The sequence below is a fragment of the Salminus brasiliensis genome, chromosome 9 (assembly GCF_030463535.1).
Source record: "Salminus brasiliensis chromosome 9, fSalBra1.hap2, whole genome shotgun sequence".
Taxonomy (NCBI): Eukaryota; Metazoa; Chordata; class Actinopteri; order Characiformes; family Bryconidae; genus Salminus; species Salminus brasiliensis.
Genome location: NC_132886.1, coordinates 41,155,001 through 41,176,760, shown reverse-complemented (window position 1 = coordinate 41,176,760; position 21,760 = coordinate 41,155,001). Strand labels below are relative to the sequence as shown.

The 21,760-nt window shown below is 43.8% G+C and overlaps 2 protein-coding genes across 2 annotated transcripts in view; one reads left to right on the top strand and one right to left on the bottom strand.

Moving 5' to 3' along the window:
• The first annotated feature begins 1,385 nt into the window (after positions 1-1,385).
• rnf32 (ring finger protein 32) lies at positions 1,386-13,327 on the top strand. The gene is made up of 8 exons (XM_072687037.1): positions 1,386-1,444; positions 5,039-5,258; positions 5,495-5,637; positions 7,631-7,663; positions 7,990-8,114; positions 8,898-9,006; positions 10,379-10,558; positions 12,958-13,327. The coding sequence occupies exons 1-8, from the start codon at positions 1,424-1,426 to the stop codon at positions 13,198-13,200; spliced, it is 1,074 nt and encodes a 357-aa protein (XP_072543138.1). The 5' UTR covers positions 1,386-1,423; the 3' UTR covers positions 13,201-13,327.
• Positions 13,328-13,852: 525 nt separating this feature from the next.
• Positions 13,853-21,760, bottom strand: part of lmbr1 (limb development membrane protein 1) — a 43,410-nt gene continuing 35,502 nt past the window's right edge. The window contains exon 17 of the mRNA XM_072688480.1: positions 13,853-20,439. Within this exon, the coding sequence (XP_072544581.1) occupies positions 20,354-20,439 (86 nt within the window). The 3' untranslated portion in view covers positions 13,853-20,353. The remainder of the gene's footprint in view (positions 20,440-21,760) is intronic.

Sequence of the window (21,760 nt, the reverse complement as noted above, 5' to 3'; positions counted from 1 at the left end):
GGGGTTGACCTCCACAGCTGACATAATGGCTAATTAACTGTAGCAGTGCGCCCTCGCCCCAGACTCCCCTCCATTATTCACCGGTGGACAATGCCGCATGCAACAGCCCACAACAGAGGACGGCTCCTGGTCCTCTCACAGGCTCTTCAATGCATCAGCTGCATTTGAACTGGTGCCGGTGCAATAACTTCTGAAGATGGCGGAATTAGCTGGCGCCCTCTGGCAGACCCACAGTGAACTGCGTATGTAAACACAGTGACTCTAGCAGACCCACAGTGAACTGCGTTTGTAAACACAGTGCCCTCTAGCAGACCCACAGTGAACTGCGTATGTAAACACAGTGCCCTCTAGTAGACCCACAGTGAACTGCGTATGTAAACACAGTGACTTCTAGCAGACCCACAGTGAACTGCGTGTGTAAACACAGTGCCCTCTAGTAGACCCACAGTGAACTGCGTGTGTAAACACAGTGCCCTCTAGTAGACCCACAGTGAACTGCGTATGTAAACCCAATGGTCACTTGTACATCTGCAGTTTTAGCTTGGCTTTTACAGGTAATGAAACAGGAAGAGGAAGGGGTTTGGTGTGAATACTACCTGCAGTTGATGAGCGCCCTCTAGCAGACCCGAATAGAATTGCGTTGCTGGGAAAGTTTCCGTTTTAGAACTACAAAAAAACGGGAGCATATTTGTAAAATATAAGGTGTCATTCAGTCAAGCCGAGGACGTCTCACTCTATCCCAAGGCTTCCGTGGCAAATATGACATTTCCAGTCAAAAGTACCCCAGTAACGTCCTGGTTTTAGACAGGATGAGGTAGGACCTGACGAGATGAGTACCTGAACGTAGTGTCTGAGGCCGGATCCAGCACACTGGATCCAAATATCACGGCCACGGCAACTAGAGGTCTGGATTAACGAGACCTGTAGGGACGGACGTAGAGGATTAGAGCTGATCTCGGACACTTTTTGGTCAAATCTGAGAAAAGACGTCTGAAGAAAAGCAAATGTACAACAGGTCCTGTATCCTCGCATACAAACAGTAATCCTCTGCTTTCCTGCCGGAAGCGACTCCAGGGTGGTTGTATGTGGCCTGGCCACTTCAGCGGCGCTGGGGTTTTCTTTCATTTGTTGAATAATCTTCACTTCGCTTTTCCTCCATTGATTTTGACTCCCATCCACCCATTGTCAATCTGCAAACACGGTAAACACCAACCATTCCCTCGGCATGTTCCCTGCCCCCCCACCACCTCCCCAACACACATACCTGCCCCGTCTCTTTGAACAGAGATAAATAGCCGGATTACTCGTCCCTTTTCAAGCTCCTCGAGTTTGCAAAGGAGTTCGGCGACGGCTTCCTATTCAAAACATTACGCCAACAGCACCTCCTCTCCTTCCCCTCCTTTTCTCCTGTGTTTCTTAACTCATGAGTTCTTTGCACGACAAGGTGAGTTCCCCCTTTTCAAAATACCTCGGGACCAGGTAAAGAGAGGCTCAGGCGAGGGGGAGAAAGCCAAATAGAAAAGCTCTTTAAAACGGTATTTAGAGAGAGAGCGAAGACAAACAGTGTCCCTGTTGAAAACGAGAGCGCGCAGCGAAATCCATTTCGATGACAGTTTGAAGAAAGCAACCTTTATGCGGCGGATTGAGGCCCGAGTCCCTGCCTGTGCCCTCTTTTTACAAAAGTGATTAGTTACTTAAAAACACAAACCGCAGGCTCAGAGCGGGAGCGCCGGGGGAAGGAAGGCAGGCCCTTTGATTGTGAACTCGCCGTCCGAATTCCTCGCTAATAAATTGCGCACCTTTGTCTGGGAGCGCTGAGGGGCCGCGGCTGAGGATCCCGGACCAGAAAGACGCGCCAGGCTGATTGACAGCGCCTCGGACGGGTGTCATCTGCTGCCATCTGATCTAAACACAACATCAAAGTCCGCTGGAGGTGGAGAGAGGATTTTTCTTAATTTTTTACCACCCCTCCTAAAATGAACCTGGGAAACCTTCAAGGCCTTTAAGGTCTTCTGAGAAGGTTTTGCGGATCTTTGGGATCTTTGGGACTTAGTTGGGCTTTTGTTCTCTCAGTGGTTTCTAAGCAGATTCAGGTTCAGCTCCCCCATTGGCCGGGACTTCACTGGGAGAACTGAAGACCTGCAGATTAACCGCCAACACAGTTAGGAACCAACCAATCACGTGCTGGCTTATGGTAAAAAAATACCACCTTCCTGAAGGTTCTAGACAGGCAATGAGTGTGAGCAATAGGATAGCAATAGTCCTTCTGCAGGTTCTAGATAGTCCTAATATGGACAGTAGTCTTAGCAGAATAAACATTGCTCTATTCGGTCTGGAGGTTCTAGATAGTCTTAATGTGAGCAGTAGTGTAAGCAGAATAAATATCCCTCTGGTTGGTCTATAGGTTCTAGATAGTCTTAATGTGGACAGTACTCTTAGCAGAATAAATATTGCTCTAGTCAGTCTGGAGGTTCTAGATAGTCTTAATGTGAGCAGTAATGTTAGCAGAATAAATATCACTCTGGTCCCTCTAAAGGTTCTAGATAGTCTAAATGTGGGCAATAGTCTTAGCAGAATTAATATCACTAGTCGGTCAGGAAGTTCTAGATAGTCTTAATATGGACAGTAGTCTTAGCAGAATAAATATTGCTCTAGTCTATCTGTAGGTTCTAGACACGCTGTGACAGTGAGTGGCAGTGTGTGCTGAACATACATTATTCATATCCTTCTGGAGGATCTGGATAGGCAGTGAGTCTGAGTGGTAGCGTGTCTGGAGGCTCTAGATAGGCTGTGAGAGTGAATTGTTATGTGAACAGAATAAACATCCCTGTAGTCCTTTTGGAGGTTCTAGATAGTGTTAATATGGACAGTAGTCTTAGCAGAATATATGTCACTCTAGTTCTTCTGGAGGTTCTAGATAGACTGTGAATGTAAGCAGAAGATATGCCACTCTAGTCCTTCTAGATGAACTGTGAGTGTGGTAATGTGAGGGGAATATACATCACTCTAGTTCATTCTGGAGGTTCTAGATAGCTGAGTAACTGAAATAACCCGCTTTACAGTACAAGGGTGGGTACAGAGGCCACCTAGCCCTGAGTTTCTATTCACACTAGTCCTCATGACCTTGTCGTCCGTTCACGTGCACTTATCAGGCAGCAGTAATCTGCTCTGCATGAACTATTTTTATGATATTATTAAAAACTGCTAACCTGGCTGCTTTCATATTCAGATGATATTTGACTGTTTAATAAATTAGGAGGATTTAATTTATTTAATTTAATTTTTGGGATAAATCTAGAAGGTTCCAGCTAGGGCGTAGGGAGCGAGGGAACGAGTGAAGGGAGCGCACCCGGCGTCGTCCGGCAAAGGAACGCTGTTGCTAAGCAACCGCGTAAACAAAGCTTCTAGGCGACCGTGATGAAGGTAGAGGCTGTTCGCAGCGCTGTTGTTTACATACTTCTGTAATAAAACGCGCAGATTTACTGTATAACTCGCCCATATTTAGTTATTATTAATACAGGGTGTGCTAAAAATGGCGTTTTATCTGTGAGAGAACTATTCTGGCTTTTACAGGAAGGAGGAGAGTCCGAGTGTAAAGCTCTGTTAGCTGCCTAGCGCTAGCTAGCGAGGTGTTAGCTAGCAGCTGGCTCTGGTGTAGAAAGGGCTTTAATGGTCCACATTTTTTTTTTAATAATGTCAGCTTAATTATGATCATATTCATGAATATAAACTAGTATCTTGTTAAAAAAAATTGTAGCTACTTACATTTTTTTTAGCACTCTTAAAGCAGTAGTGCTAAACCCTCCTCTGCCACAGGGGGAGCCAGAACCCACTACAGAGTACAGAGTACCCACTGCACAACATTTAGATTATATAGCTACAATACTTTCATAAACTTTAAAAGTTCTAAAGATAATTTAAATAGAAATCAGAATAAAGTATAATGGAGTTTTATCTCATTACTGCAACATATTTGTCTTTGAAGTTTCATATTTCAGTGTTTTGATTGCTTCACAAGCAGATCCAGCAGATTACAAATTCTCTTAAACGCTTTTAACTCTAAAAAAAACATAAAATAGAAACACGTGACCACCCTGTGATTATGGTAATTTGCATAAACAATGCCTAAAATATTAAAAAATAAATAAATAAATAAATAAATGATCAGAGGATCACTGGTTTGCATCCCGGTCATGCTGCTAGCCATCGGCAGCCGGAGCCCTGAGAGGGCACAATTGGCCCTGCCCTCTCCAGGGTAGGTAGATGGCGCTCTCTCCCAGCATCACTCCAGGACAACGCTAGCTGGCACTGGCGTCTGCTGACCTTGGTGATGTTCGGAAGAGGAGGCGTGTGTCGTTCTTCACCCTCCCAGTGTCGGGAATATGTATGGGCTGGGTAATTAGGGGTCCAAATTGGGGATAATATGGGTACAAATCATGAATAAAACTTTTTTTTTTTTTAAAGTGGTTGCCGTAGAAACGGGACTGGTTTGAAGAAGCACCTCAGATGTTAAAGTCTTGTCATCTTTACGCTCGGCATGTTGGCATCAAGCGTTTAACACACTCGCGGCTGATTTCAGTTCATTCGCACTGTCACAGTTCCACACTTTTAGTGCATCATCACCCCCTGCTGGTGATATTTTGAACTGAAGTAACAAACAAAGTCCAATCAATGGACATATTTGCATAGTTCTAGATAACCTCACTCAGTCAGAGCTGTGGTTCTACAGTGGAGGTGAAGGGAAGCAGACGTCTGAAGCTCTACTAAAAAGAAGCTCCTTACAGAAAGTTCTTCACCTAATGGTGATGAAGACGCTGCCTGATGCCTGAGACACGGTTCTACCAGAGTTCTGAGAAGAGCTCGGCTCTAGAACCTGCTTTTAAAATCAGATCATTAAAATGGTGGAGGGATACATGCTGCCTTTAGGGTGTAGTGCGGCTACAGAAAGTAGTCCCTAAAGAAAGCAGTGTTGGTGTAATTGTTTTTAAACATGGTTTCACGTCACCATCACCAACAGCTTCATGTCGCGCTCATGCAGGGCCAGAGCTCCTCCAGAGAGGACAGAAGGAAGTTGGTTGTGGCGGCTGCGGCGCTACAGGACCACATCAGCCGGTCTCTCACGGGATCTGTGGGTCGAACCGCCTGTCCGAGAGTGTCCAGGAGACCCCACAGAGCCCAGCAGCACAGAGAGGCTAGACACACACTGAGGGAGGAGCGTGAGTACGTGCTGGAGCCGGATCCTCCTCCGCTTACATTAGGTATGTGGTTTGCTAGGCCAGGCAGGCCATAGTGCCCAAACCGCAGTACTGACCCTTTCCTAATGACCATTAAAGGAACAGTTTGGAGAGAAACCAAAGTATCATGTTTGGTATCAGACATGAGCTTCATTAGTTTGCAACGGGAGATGCTAGGCTAATGTTGCTAACATACACTGGACTTAGACTGTCACCGATGTCATCTCTGTAAACAGATGACCAAACTTAATGTATTATAGCTCAGAGGCTGGGGCTGGTGGCGGCTCCTGCTAGACGACTGACCACCGAGGAGTGGACAGAGGTGAAGTCGAGGTCTCTCCAGGAAGGAGACTCCACCCAACCCTGCGTCATCTGCACAGAGGAGTTCCGCCTTCAGCCGCAAGTACTGCTTACCCACAATCCACCAGAGCTACAAGTACCACATACCCATAATCCACCAGAGCTACAAGTACCACATACCCATAATCCACCAGAGCTACAAGTACTGCTTACCCACAGTCCACCAGAGCTACAAGTACTGTAAAATAGTATCTCGGGTGATGTTTCCATTATTTTGTCACTGCCTAATGTCTTATCTAACTCTCCGTGTGATTGAAGGGCGAGTAGCTGTTCAGGTACTAGATTAAACACGTTACACCTGTACAGGTTTACCCATACCCCCTCAGCGCTGACCTGTGACTCGCCCGCCGCGGTGTGAAGGGTCAGCCGCCAGCCTCGCCCCCCTGATCCGCTTTTAACGCGCCAATCTGCCCAGGAATGCTGGGAAAAGAAAGGAGCAGCTGTAACGAGACACAAAGCCAGTTACTATAGACACACATACGTAAATATTGGCGGTGCGTGTGTGTGTGTGTATGTGTGTGTGTGTGTGTGTGCGCACGCAGCCCTCAGGAAAGCAGACCTGTGTGGATTTCAGATGAATTAGGGCAGTAATTGGGTTTGGGCTGGACAGAGAATCAGGCTGATCTGAACAGCGGTGTTTTATTAGGGATAATGAGCAGCTCTGGGAATCAGAGCGGACACTGTGTGTTCCTGATGTTCTCCTCTGTAATTACCGCCCACACTAATAGTAATTACTGCTCACATAAATCAGCACAGATGTGAAAGTGCTGATAGCAGGTGGAGCGGTGGAGCGCTGACGGGTTTAGAAACTCCAGTGTAGCTCCTGTAAACTCTGCAGCCTGTAGAGCAGCATTGGTGCACCAGTGTTCTGGGTTAGACCGGCACTCAGAGAGAACATTCAGGCCTGGATAACTGTTCACACGTCACCACATATATCACCACTACCTCTCTCATCATTCATTTATTACCTGGTTTTTTGCAACTTTACCACTTTATATTTGTATAATTTTACAATTATATATATATATTTAAAGTATTTTTTCCAAATAGAAGTAATACAATATATAACTAAAATTAGAAATACACATATATTAAAACAGACGTAATTATTTGTACAATTGTAATAGTTTTTATTTTTTACAGTTTTTCATTAAAACACATTTTCAGTTTATGAATAAAATATAAATGTTCAAATGATATTGAAACAAACATAAATAGTATAATTTTTCTGCACATTTCAGACCCAGTTTCTAGATTTATTTACTGATTTGAAGAGACTGGAAACAAATAAAAGGACATCAAATCTTCTTTTTTTTTACTTGAATATTTTTATACTTTTTTATATCAAATAAACAGTAATTGTGCATTATGAGTGGGTTTGTATCGGTCAGTCCAGAATGAAACTGGATTGTTTAGCGTTCACACTGATCAAATTAGACTGAATCTCTGTGGAGAATGTGACTTATACTATATGGACAAAAGTATTGGGACACTTCCTCTAAAATCAAGAGTATTAAAAGAGTTAATCCTGCTTCTGTTGGAGTAACTGTCGCTACTGTCCAGAGAAGAAGACTTTCTACTAGATTTTGGAGGAGAATTGCTGTGAGGATTTGATTGCATTCAGCAACAACATCATCCCCAACTTATCCCATCCAAAAGTACTGGATGGAGCTCCACTATCATCATTCCAGTGAACACAGTTCTTCCACTGCTCCACAGCTTCTCAATGCTGGGGGGCTTTATACCCCTCTTCTAGCCCACATCGGCTATTCTATGGGCAGTACTTCTTCTCCACGGGGACTAAACAAGATCTGTCTCAGCAATGGATGTGGCAGAATGCATTCATTCATTAGCTGGGGCGTCCACAAACTTTTCCAAAGTTAAAGACCATCAACCAGTCTAGACCTTGAACTGAAAGTTGGCTGTACAGTGTTTTTAAAAAAAGCCAAACTACATTTGAAACATTTTTAAATTCTAATAATAATTATTATTATAAATTTATTTACATTTTTTTTTGTGATTTTATTTTCTGCCAGGTTTTGCTGTCCTGTTCCCACGTCTTTCACAAGGTAAGTCCAATCATTGGCTGCTGCACTGATCTGAAGGTGAACACTTACCTGGATCTATTCTTAAATACAGTCAGTAAATACTTTTGATTGGAATAATATTCACGTCAAAATAAAAGTCCCAGTTTTTAAAAAATAGTTCCTTTGCTTCCCTATATTTGATAGTAATTCAGAAGGTCCAATTACATTCAGGGAAAATGTATGCGGGACAACACCCCCCCCCCAACCGTTCTTCTCAAACCGCGCCCCTTATTGCGAAACAGCCAATGAGAGTAGAACACACATATATGTATTATATTTAATATAACGAGTGTGTTGCTGGTGTGCAGGTGTGTCTGAAGTCTTTGGAGCGTTTCACGGGTCGGAAGTGCTGCCCCCTGTGCCGGAGAGAGCCGTACGAGACCAGGGTGATCCATGATGGAGCTAGACTCTACAGAGAGAAATGCGCTGTCAGGTACGCCACACTGACCACAGCTGCAGTGAAAGTTCTAGACTTGTAGAGGTGGAAAGCTGAGGTGCGAAGAATAAGAAATCCGCCCCAGGATTTTGTTCCAACTGCCTGGGCAGCTCTGCTCTCTAATAATAACAATAATAGTATAAACAGCACACATTACACTATATCTAGAACCTACAGACGTTCTAGAGTGACATATGTACTCACAACAGTGGCCACGCCCACTAAAAATGAGAGTACATTCGGTTAAACCCTCACATCCTAATTATGTTGCCGGCTAATCTGAAAAGCTACTGAAGCGCTGACCAATGGGGGAGCTCGCTTTTGCCGGAATCCGCCCGGACACCACAGAGGAAACCCTTATGATTGGACAGTTTTTCTAATCCACAGTTCGCCAAAAACGTAACAATGATAGACGATATATTACCACAACATTTGTACGATTATCTAAATGATACGGTACCAGTCAAAAGTTTGGTGACCCTAGCATTGTGCTTGACACAATGATCAGCGCGCATTCAACCAGGATGCGTCCAAACTTTTGACCGGCACTGTGTATGTTAAATTATTATCTGAAATTGCAGACGTCGTTAGGCCTCCCCTACAGACCTAGAAGACCCTGAGGGTTCCCCACCGCTGTAACTAACGAGTGCTAGAAACAAGAACCCCACCAATTAGCATGTGAGCAGCCTTCCTCTGCCTTTTACCAGACTGTCGCTTTAATGCAGTGGGGAGGTTTGGTGGGTCGGCCTGAGTGCTTACTGTCTCCCGCCTCTGCACAAGGATCCAGGCCTGCTGGCGAGGCTTCGCTGCCCGGAAGTCTTACAGAACCATGAGGAAACTGGTTCCCCCGAACGACCCGCGCTTACGGCGCCGATACTTCGAGGAGAAGGTAAAACAGCTGAACTCAATCAAGTACTTAGCTGATGTTCTCCGAAAGGTAAGCCCAGGAAGGGGTTTCTAATAAAGTGGCAGTGAGGGGAAGCACAAGGTAGGGGTTTCTAATAAAGTGGCAGTGAGTGCAAGCAGGCAGTTGGTGTTTCTAATAAAGTGGCCAGTAAAGAAGCACAAGCTGGGTGTTTCTAATAAAGTGGCCAGTGTGTGGAAGCACAAGGTAGGAGTTTCTAATAAAGTCGCCGCTGAGTGCAAGCAGGCAGTTGGTGTTTCTAATAAAATGGCCAGTAAAGAAGCACAAGCTGGGTGTTTCTAATAAAGTGGCCTTTAAGAAAGCACAAGGTGGGTGTTTCTAATAAAGTGGCCAGTGAGTGGAAGCACAAGGTAGGGGTTTCTAATAAAGTGGCCAGTGAGTAAGAGCACAAGGTGGGTCCTGGTCCCATCACTGATCCTGGTGGGCATCCATATGTGGGGCCAACATGGAACCAGTGGGGCTCTCCGTACAGGCCCCCACACTTAGCTGGAAGTGGGCAGTGTAGTAAAAGCTGTGTGGTGGTAGGAGGGTTCTAGGGTTTGTTGGGAGCTTTGTAGAAGTGTTGGTGCAGATGTTCCTTCACCCTTCATCAGCTCCGTTTGCCCAGAACCTTCACTCCAGAGAGAGAGGGTGTGCTGGCTGTGACCTCAGCTGCTGGTTTTCATTATTCTGCATCCATTTGGTTAATGCAGAACACAGCTTTTACAGCCAGATGTAATTCAAACTCTGATCTTCACTGTCCTTGGCTGAAGCTGTCCACCCCCTTGTCAGCTGTGATTGACTAACGTCTGAGCGTCCCAATCAGTCTGAGTAGAAGGACAGTCACAGCAGCTGTTCCCCTCCGGACAGGACATTCCTAAAACTTTCACTGACACGTACAAACAAATTAAACATCACAATATCAGAGCCAGATATGTATTATTAAAGGTGGTAAATCAATCAATTTCATTCACCTTTTTGGACAAAAGTTTTGGGACACCCGTTTCCCAATTCCTTGTTTCTTCTGAAATCAAGAGTTTAAAAAAGAGTTGATCCTGCGTTTGTTAGAGTAACTGTCTCTACTGTCCAGGGAGGATCAGGTCAGGATTTTGGAGGATCCCCATCCTACCAACTCCTCCCAAAAGTACTGGATGGAGCTCCATCACCATCATGCCAGAGAACACAGTTCTTCCACTGCTCCACAGCTCAATGCTGGGGGGCTTTATACCCCTCTACTAGCCCACGCCTGGCATTAGGCAGCATAAAGCCAATAGGGTCATGTTGATGTGCTCCAGTGTGTCCTATTGTTTTGGCAGTACCTCTTCACAGCTTGTTGTCTGTGTTTGTTGGTTTTCAGTTTCAGGAGATGAACGACAGCTTGGTGCGCTCCTGCTGCAGTGACGTCGAGGAGTTCTTGCGCGACGTTGACCTCAGTGTAGCGGCCAGTCGTGACGTCTTCCGTCTCTTTGACCAGCAGCGAATGAGTGTCCATAGGGTGGAGGGAGAGGAAGAAGAGTGGAGGAAGGCTCAGGAGAAGGTATGGCAGCACAGTACTGATCATATGAACATTATAGAGCGCGCCCTACGCTTCCTGTAGTGTATTACAGTCTGTCAGAATGACCGTGTGGATCATATGAACATTATAGAGCATTATAGAGCGCCCCCTACACTTCCTATAGTGTATTACAGTCTGTCAGAATGAGCGTGTGGGTCATATAAACATTATAGAGCATTATAGAGCGCCCCCTACTCTTCCTGTAGTGTATTACAGTCTGTTAGAACGAGTGTGTGGATCATATGAGCACAATAGAGCGTTATAGAGCGCCCCCTACTCTTCCTGTAGTGTATTACAGTCTGTTAGAAGGAGTGTGTGGATCATATGAGCACAATAGAGCATAATAGAGCATTATGTAGATTAAGGAAATGATGAGTGGATAACTAATTGACTTTTTTGACTTATTATCCCCGCATTAAACCCACCTTTTATTTCCATGCATACAAACACATGCAAACACTGACAGCAGAAAAGAGCCCAGAGCATCAAAGAGCAGCTCATCAATGGCCTTAATCCGCAGATGCAGTCACTCCTAGGCCATGCCCTTTCACCTGACGTGCTCTCACCTGTCCCAGGACGCTCAGCACAAGCGATCTGAGAGAATGAAGGGGTACGACACGCATGTTTACAACAAAACACAAGCTGCAGGGACAATGAGTTCGGGCCTTTCATCGAGAGCTGGAGCTGAAAAGAGCGGCAGCTTTTCTGCTGTAGCTGCATGTTTTCATGCCTGAACTGCTGAGGAAAGATCTTTTATTTACTAAAACAGTAGTTTGACTGTATGACGCACTGTAATGTCTAAAAACGGACAGACGGATTGACTGTCGACACCACCAGTGCAGCTACACGTGTCTTCTGAGTTTCATATGGAATGATGATGATGATGGTAAAATAGTGGAGAATTTTAACTAATACAGTTTTCTTTAGGGACTACTTTTTCCCGCATTACCCCCTGCAGCATGTATCCCTCCACCATTTTAATGATCTGGTTTTAAAAGCAGGTTCTAGAGCCGAACTCTTCTCAGAACTCTGGTAGAACCGTGTCTCAGGCATCAGGCAGCGTCTTCATCACCATTAGGTGAAGAACTTTCTGTGAGGAGCTTCTTTTTATTAGAGCTTCAGACTAGGGTCTGCTTCCCTTCACCTCCACTGTAGAACCACAGCTCTGACTGGGGGAGGTTATCTAGAACCGAGGGTTTCACACCAATCCCACCAAACTCTACTCTGAATGACTCACATGTTCACATCTTAACTGTTTACCCCTTTAAGCTCCACTGGTATTAAACGTTAACCGCCCGCACGATGTTATCAAGCGCTGCCGGAACACCGTGGGCACAATGCGAGCAGGCCAACGGCCGCGTGAATAGAGGAAGCTCTGGGTGGGTTAATGATTAGCGCTGCCCGCCTGCCTTCTGTCCCTGTGTGTGATTTAAGCGCTGACGTTACGCTTTATAACAGCGGCATAAATCCTGCTAATCGCTTCTCTCACGGACGTGCTAATCGGAGAGGCCTCAAAAAGGCCACGGGTAAAAGCTGCAGCAGTGCTGCTTCCCAACCCAGAAAGTTTAAACTGTGGAGCAGCACTTCCACACGGCGTCGTCCAGAACAGGTCAGCGTGGAGGGACGGATTCCTGCACTGCTGCTGTTCACCTTACCCTGTTGAAGTGGCACGAATCCCGACGCTTTTCCCCTTCAGTGAAAAATCTGATCTAAACGACTGACCTCTGAGCCCAGATTCCGTCTGCTTCCACTGTTTACCACCAAAGATGCTGGACTAGCATTGCTAACGGCAAAAACACACCTAATCAGAAGTCCACATACTTTTGGCCACACTGTATAGGCATAAATGAATGACTTGACTGGCACGTGCTTCGATAGTTACGATGAGAGATGCTAGGACATCGCTGCTGAGAAGCACTGGTCTCGGACTGGTCACCAGTTGCATCTACATAAATACACACTTAAATCAGGAGGGGTGTCCACATACTTTTGGCATTCATATGGTATACACGTAAATTAACTGCATGATTGGCATGATGTGCTTCTTTACAATAATAGATGCTAGGCTAAGCACGGGACCTTGACCTTGTCCCCAGGCTCATCTCTGTACACACAGTAAGGAGGAGTGTCCACATACTTTTAGCCACATTGTGTACACCCCAATTAATGACACACACACACACAAAAAAGGTGTGCTTCTTTAAGCTAACAATGTTACTAACAAACACTAGACTTTCTTTGGAAAGGCACACAATTCAGAGGGGTGTCCACATACTTTAGGCCACGTGGTTTGTACTATAATTCTTTACCGAATCTCAGAACCAATTGCAATGAAAGGAATCATGAGGCTTATCTAACACGGTGCTGTCCGGTTCCTCCAGGCTGTCCAGCGAGATGTTTCGGACTGTCCGATCTGTCTGAGCCCTCTGCACGTGTCCGGCAGACGCGTCCTGTTGCTGTCCTGCTCCCATCTCTTCCACGAGCCCTGCCTTCAGGCTTTCGAGAGCTTCTGCCCGGAGGGAAACCCCACCTGCCCGCTCTGCCGCTGTGGATACACCACCAGGCCCGTGCAGGGTGCCGATACTTATGCTACAGAGGAATATCAGTGTACAATAAAGGAGTAGTTCATTAGTCCATCTGAGGATTGCTGCTTCAGGTCTACATGTAGAGGCTAATGTCGCTAACAAGCAATGGAAGCTTATGTACACCAATTAGCATAGTGCTAACTGCATAAAATCTCCACCACACACTTGTGGACTTGCATATGTGGTTCTGTACACTGTATGACCGTATGACCATTTGGGGTGGGGTGTGGGGGGTTCCTGTGACCTGCTGCCTGTGGGGTTGAGCTGTCATAATGCCGATGCCTACCCCTGTCCACCACCGCCTACAACTAACACGTTAGCCGGATCTCGGAGCAACTGGACTGAAGGACGGTTGGAGGAAGATGTTCTGGTCCGAAGAGTCCTCCTTTCTTCTCAATCATGTGACTAGCCAGTGGGTGTGTTCTGTTTACCTGTGGGAGGAGCTTATCTTGGTGAAGATACCATAGTAGGGACACAGGGAATCAGGCAGGTGGCTTATTGGTGTGTACAGGATCTGTCTAGAACCCTGCATAGATCCCCCTGAACATCTGGGACCCTCTTTGAGCCTGCAGGTGGATCTGATAGCCTGGAACACACACTGATTAAACCCTAACTCACACACACACACACACACACACACACACACACACACAGAGAGAGAGACACGACACACAGCGACGCCAACAGAGCCTCAAAATCACACACTTTATTGTAAACCCAAAAGAAAAAGTACAATGTAAACTGAAACAAGGTTCTCAAACACACACACACACACACACAGACACACACACACACACACACAAGAATACAATACTGAACACAAATACATTCACACATGGACAAACACAAAGGCTGGAGCTTCCCTTAAAGGGCAACCCCACCCACTTTTCAAAGTCATCTGCCTAATTAAACAATTAAAAGATAAACAGTCATTCAGACTGAGGGTTCCATGGGTTTGGAGTGAAACCCTCGGTTCTAGATAACATCCCCCAGTCAGAGCTGTGGTTCTACAGTGGAGGTGAAGGGAAGCAGACGTCTGAAGCTCTAATAAAAAGAAGCTCCTCACAGAAAGTTCTTCACCTAATGGTGATGAAGACGCTGCCTGATGCCTGAGACACTGTTCTACCAGAGTTCTGAGAAGAGCTCGGCTCTAGAACCTGCTTTTAGAACCAGATCATTAAAATGGTGGAGGGATACATGCTGCTTTTAGGGTGTAGTGCGGCTACAGAAAGTAGTCCCTAAAGAAAACTGCATTAGTTGAGATTCTCTATTCACTGTTTTACCATCATCATCTTCATCATCATCATCATCATCATCATTTCATATAAAACTTCACTGGTGTTTTTTTGGGGTTTTTTGGATAGTGAATTAAATATGGGCTGTATCTGTGTTGTAGTCATGGCGACTGGCTCCATTCACCCCCACTGTAAAGAAAACAAAACAATCAGTCTGAATGACCGTTCTCAAGGCAGGAATTCTGTCAAATCAGTGGACTTGCCCTTCAGCTTATTCCAGAGATAGAGAGTGAGTTTGCAGGCACATGGACACACACTCTGGCTACATCTTGTAGTTTAGAAAAAGAGTAATAATAATAATAATAATAAAAAAAGAGAGTCTACACTAATCTGCTGCTAAACGGCTACATGAACCCCTCCAAGCTAACTGTTGGGAAATCAGAGACCCCAGCACTGGATGTGCATTGAGAGCATTTCTTTATTTCAGCTTCAAAGATCATGGATTGTGAGGATGATTAAAAGGATGATGAACCAGGATGAACCCAAAATAATAATAATAATAATAATAATAACACCTGACTGACCGCTGTTTGCTTCACAGTATAGTGTAATTCACTGTAAATATCCTGCTCTGATAAACCCAACCTAACTGGCACACAGAAAGCACAGAGGCAGGACCTCCCTCAGCTTCTAGGAGAGACAGAATGGGTCAGTATTGCAGTCTGTCTACAGGCCAGCATTTGTGGTCCTTTAGAACGAGGCTTTTTTGTTTTTTGTTTTTTTAATGAAAGACAGCGAGAGACACAGGACGACCGACTGCAGGACGACGCGACTGCCCGTCCCAGAAAACGCCTCCATACAAAAACGACAATTTCTTTGTGCAAATAAACAGGAACAAAAATTTGCATACTGTACAGATTATATTACAAAACGATCGTCCTTCATTCACAGCCGCGAGATCCAGACCGAGAGCTGTCCCTGTCCTCCGCTCCACCTTTTCACAGCCTTTAAATTCAGTGTCCCTCATGTGAATCCTAACCACGCCTTCAAAAGGCAAACCCCGCCCACTTTCCCTTCCAACAACCTGCATAATTAAACAGCCGAGATGTGAACAGACTCATTCGGAGCGGGGGTTTGGTGGGAAACGCTCGGTTCTAGATAACTTTACCTGGTGGTGAAGGGAAGCGGATGCTGCCTGATGACTGAGACACGGTTCTACCAGAGTTCTGAGAAGAGTTCGGCTCTAGAACCTGCTTTTAAAATCAGATCATTACAATGGTGGAGGGATACATGCTGCCTTTAGGGTGTAGTGCGGCTACAGAAAGTAGTCCCTAAAGAAAACTGTATACACTGTTTTACCATCATCATCATCATCATCATTCCATATAAAACTCAGACGACTTGTATTGTAGCTTCACTGGTGTTTTTTTGTTTTTTTTGGATAGGGAATAAAATATGGGCTGTATCTGAGCTGTAGTCATGGCGACAGGTTCCGTTCACCACCACTGTAAAGAAATTCCAGACACTATAATGAACATTTCGCACCGAATCCAGCTGCGAGTGACTGTTCACCGAGCCGCCGTGTTTAATTTAGTGGAAAATCAGCGGCGTTTGAGCTGATCTTCAGTCGGCCTTCTCAACGCCTGCCTTTGGTTTAATATTGAGACGGTCACATGAGGGTTCACAGTGAATCAGTCTATAAAAAGGTGCTCATGTACGCTCTCACACACATTTACACACTTACACACACATACACACAGACATACACACACAGCGCGAGACGACTACTAGAAAAAAAGCCTATCAAATCCTCCCCTGTTTAAGGCATCAGAGGTGAATTTTTGACAACAGACGACAGAGTCGCAGAGCGGCCGGCTCTCCGGACAGCTCTACGAGTGGACACGCTGTACATAAGGCCGACGCGCCCCGTATGTCACATCTACATTCTGGCGGGAAAGAAATATGCATATTTACACTGTAAAACGAGAAAAGGGATCGGAGAAGGAACCTCCTGCAAGAACCAACGAGAAATGATCCGGAACCTTGAGCTGAAAACGAAGAGCGGAATTAAGGCCTGTTTCCCTGTTTCAGCCAGTGTCCACAGCCTGTGCCGTTCTGCACCGGTCTCAGTGTACCGGTCAGAGCCTCCGGAGGGAAAACACCATCCAACCTACATCCAACCTGAACATTCAATATCTCTCACTGCGGTCAGAGAACTGCAGAATCGTTGGGCTAACCTCTGCGTATATCTGAACTACTGTTAAGTAATTTACAGCTGGAGAAATGTATTATAAAAAAAGGGAAATATCTGCAGATGAAAAATGTAAAATTTGAATATTCCTGCAGAAAAAAATCTCACACTGGGTCAATATTTAAGACGCTTTCACTTACCGAGATCTCATTTTTGCAGGGAGTGCACGACCAAGAGTCGTCATGTTCACACTTCTTCAATTACTTTGAATTACTTTGAAATACTTTACAAAATTACTTTACATTACTTTACATGACCTCTGCGCCTGCCGACTGCACGTCTCATGAAGAATTTGAATACTTCAGCAAAAGTCAGGAAGATTTGTTCTTCATTGCTGTCACACAAAAACCTCCTATCTCCAAAAGGTCAACTTTACAGGAAAAAAACAAACTTTCAATGGAAGTCCATGTAAAAGATTTAACTCCAGGTCATTTTGGAGCGTTTCTATTGGTCCGTTCATCATGAAACTGTGAAAGTGATACAATGTAAAGAACATCTGTCAGGTTTTTGTGTGACAGCGATGATGTAGTTGATCATTTTGCTAAAATAAGGAACAAAAGATCTGGAAGTGAAAACATCGTAAATATCTGAAACGTGAACGATTATTCAACTTATTTCTAGATATTTTTAGTTTGTTTTAGGCCATTTTATCTTTTTATGTATCACAGCATTAAAATCTGCCACTGAAACTTTCTATAGAAATATTTATTTTATATATTTATCTTACAATTTTCCTTTATATAGTTTTTGTTTGTCTCAGTTTATTTGTCACAGATTTAAATGTTATTTACTTAAAAAGTAATATTTTTTTAGTTTTTACATCAATGAACATTTGTTGTTTTTTTTGTTTCTTAAATATATTTGATTATTTGATGTTATTATTGTTATTAAATGATCACCTTAAGCTGCCAACAGTATGCAAGAGTATTGATAACTAGAGCTTGTTGTTACTATTATGTCTTGAAATATATAAGCCAATAAAAACATTTAGAAATAAGTTGAATAATTGAATATATAGATATAGAAATATTAGATACATTAACAAGATTTATGAAGATATTTCTGCAGGGCAAAATCGACCCACTGCCCATTCCTCCTCTACTGGCAATTAAGCCCAGTGCCATTAGCCTTCGGCACAGCGAGTAAACTGTGTGAATCAGATCCGACCGTCTCTCTGGATAAATAAGATGCTAATCGTTTATACAAAAGCTAATCTCATTTCACTTCCAGCGTTAACCCGGCTTCGCAGACACCTGAACTGGGCCGTTTTAGAAGAAAAGCCTGCTCCCGTCGCGGCCCAGGGCCTGCTTAATAATACGCATCTCTAAGGAAAGTGTTATAAGGCATCACAGAAGCATAAAAGCCGGTACTATTGCTGCTGCTGGTCAGATTAGCCGCTAAGCACGCTAGGCAAACGGCCCAAAAAAGGAGGAGCCTAATGTGCGAAAACCGTGATCTGGGACCGCCATGGTTCTCGAAACTGCCCAAAAGATCCAACTGTGATCTAAAAAAACGCCCACGTTTCATTTCTGCTCCATTCTCAGCTTATAAACAGCAAACTCGTCTGATTGATTAGCCATAACTGCCGCGAGAGTGTGGGTCTCACCTCTGATGTGAATTGATAAGCTTTCATTAACTTGTGTTTGATTATTAGATTTCAGATTCGACTTTTGGAGAGCGTTCATGAGCTGTAACGGGGTTGAGAACAGAGGTGTTCGTAAGTCATCGTTTCAGCTCATGAAGCTACCATAAGTCTTTTCCTTACCTACGATTCTATGGAAGGAAATCGTAAAATTGATCGCAGCATTTTCACATTCTATTTTTCTTCAGAAATACAGATCGCTAAGGTCTAGCGGCGAGCTTGGTGACCCTGCGTTTTCCCAGTTTTTGAGCCTTACAGCTTTATGTAGGAATTTCTACTACACCTACAGATGACCAGTTCATCCTTTGAAAATGGAAATGGAAAGGTCACATGTTCAAGACCTTTGGTGTTCATTGGTTGTCATTTTTGTTCACTGAGCTATGTTATGATATGTTTCATATATATACGAATTCAGTTAAGAGGAATTTGGTGTTCGTTGGTCATCATTTTTGCTTATTTTGCCATGTTAAAACATCAAAGCTTGTTTAGTTTATTGGTAATTTTGACGTTCTAGATTTGCCTTTTGAGAAATTTAAAGGACTCACAAACAGAATATGTTCATGGGGCATCATTTTAGCTTATTACCAAGCTTTTACCTTCTGTTATTATGGAAGAAAAGCTTCTATAAAAATTATGAAAATCATAAATATAAATGATTTTGGCATTTTGAGGTTATAGGTTGAGAGGAGGCTCACGGTCAGTGATATGCTGGAGAAATACAGGGTTTACATATTAGATATAATATATAATAATAATAATAATAATGTTTCTATGATTTTAGCTCTCTAGGTAAACTTTTCCCTTATAACAAGCATCTATGGAAGAAAACAATTAACGGAAAAAAGATTAAATAAAAAATCATTACATCATTTTTAGATTATAGATTATAGGTTATTCTTTATGACTAGTGATGTGTTGGAGAACATTAGAGTTCGTTAAGCTACGCTAGGCTTTTTCCTTATGTTTCTAAGAGGGGGCGGGGCTGCTGCTATACCGATCAGCCATAACATTAGCACCACTGACAGGTTCAGTAAATAACATTGTTTATCCTAACAAAATGAAAGTGTCTAGGGGGTGGATCCATCAGGCAGCGAGAGAACGGTCAGTTCTTGAGGGTGCTGAAGGTGCTGAAGGAGGAAAAATGGACAAGTGTAAGAATCTGAGACACTTTGACTGGGTCAGAACATCTCCCGGTCTTGTGGGGTGTTCAGTCCGGTATGCAGTGGTCAGCTCCTACCAAAAGTCCTCCGAGGAAGGACAACCGGGGTCATGGACGCTCATGTAGGCCCCGTCCACCTCACAACTTACAGCACTTCAAGGATCTTAAAGGGGCTAGATACCACAGCTGGACACCTTCAGAGGCCTTATGCCTTGATAGGTCCAAGGTGTTGCGTCATCTCGAGGGGGACCTACACATTATTAGGCAGGTGGTACTAATGTTATGGCTGATCAGTTGGGGGAAAAATCATTACTTACTTAATTTTTAGATCACAGGTTCAAGATCTTTTGGACAGCAGGAAGCGCTCACAACGTAGGTCGCTGTTTTAGCACATGAAGCTAACGTTGAGCATTTTTCAGCATTAAGCGTTTCAGAACGCCCCAACCACCGGACCTCAATCAACCACCTCTGTGAAAAAGAAGGGTGAGGGTGAAGGTGGAGGTGAAGGTGTGGTCGCACAGGAGTGCAGTCGGAAGGCTCTTTGAGTGTGTGGGGAAGGAACTGACAGGACAGAAGACGTGAGCGGATGTGCACCGCAGCTTCAGGAAAAACTGTACAGAACATCTGCAGCGCCCCCAGTTCTCGGACCTCCGCAGAACCAACAGAACACAATACAGTCTGACCGGATGGGGACCGGTCACACTCTTGGTGTGGTGATCCTTCTCCTGGGGTGGGGGTGGAGATCTTCATATGCGCCACTTCTTTCTGGAATCTTCTTCTCACTTTCTTTACTTACTTTGCAGAACTTCGAGACCGCCGCCCCTCCTGTACTGGTAAACACCCCAAACTCGAGATATGTGTGTGTGTGTGTGTGTGTGTGTGTGTGTGTTGGGGGGGTGCACGTCTCAGAGAGTTTTCTGATGTCCGTTGGCGGCGAGTTTTCCTGACTCCGGCTCTGTGGGGCTGTTTGACAGGTTCAATTTATCCAGACCTGAAAGCGAGGGAGATAAGAGAAAGGCCTTATTAAAGGAGCTGCAGGACCTTCAGACAAATTGGTGCTGTCAAAGCTGCGTCACACCGCGGACCAGAGCAATCTCTCTCTGGAAATACATTCAGTTTCAGAGGATTCATCTGTCTGGGAGCCTCCAGACAGGGCGTGTGTGTGTGAATGTGTGTGTATGTGTGACACACACCATATCAGTGACATGCCGGCAGAGAAAGCTAACAGCGGACGGACAGATATGGAGAGGCTGGAGGCTGGAGGTGAGCAGGGAGGCAGGGAGTGAAATACTAAGACGAGGATGGGCACTGAATCCCCCCCCCCTTTTCCCCTCTCCCCACCACACTCACTCGAACCTTCAACTAAAACCTAAACCTAATCCTCAGAGCTCAACCCTGACGGCCTTTACACACCAAGCAGCAGATCAATATCTGAATTTAAATATTTAGAGAACTGATCAGAACTTTCACACCGAGCTTGAATCCTCGGACGGTGAAAATCAGATGCTGTTTATTTTCTTCTACAAATACATTTTTCCTCACTGACAAACACTTGATTTGAAATATTTACTTAATAGTTTATTAATATTAATCATTTTACATTATTATTAAATTATTATTTTTAATTTTTTTTACCTTTTTTTGTCAGTTTACTTTATTATTTTAACTGTTTTTGTTTATTTAGCTTCATTTTAGTTTAATGACACTTAGTTGAACGAACTTTTCTTTTGTTTGAAAATTTGGGTTCAATTTTGTTTGGTTAAAATGAAATATATAATTATTATTAATATTACTAAATTATATATTTTATAATTTAGTTTTGGTTGTATCAAAATCTAACTGGTCTATTTTTTGTAAATTTAATTACTATAAATTAGTATTATGTTATATTTAGCAGACAGATGGATAAAATAATAATTGAATACAATAATATAATATAATTTAATCTATAATAATTTAAATTTTTAACTCATTTTGATATATTAATTCTATTTTTATTATTTTATTATCGCCTAAGAATTTACCAGCCTGTTTACTGTGCATGTCACAATAAAACTCTTGAATCTTGAATCCTAATTTAATCTTAATTTCATCTTTTTTAATTTGGGCTGGTTTATTTATAATGTTTTGTTTGTTATTACTTGTTCATATACGCCCACCGATTAAGTTATACATTTGCATGTCAACAACCAAAACAATGGGCTGGAATAAAACTTTGTCTTTAGCACCAGAATCATCTCTAACTGATTGGGAGAGCTGTGCATTCAATTCTGCTCTCCTGAACTCTGGGCTGTGTCCAAATACTTACGTTT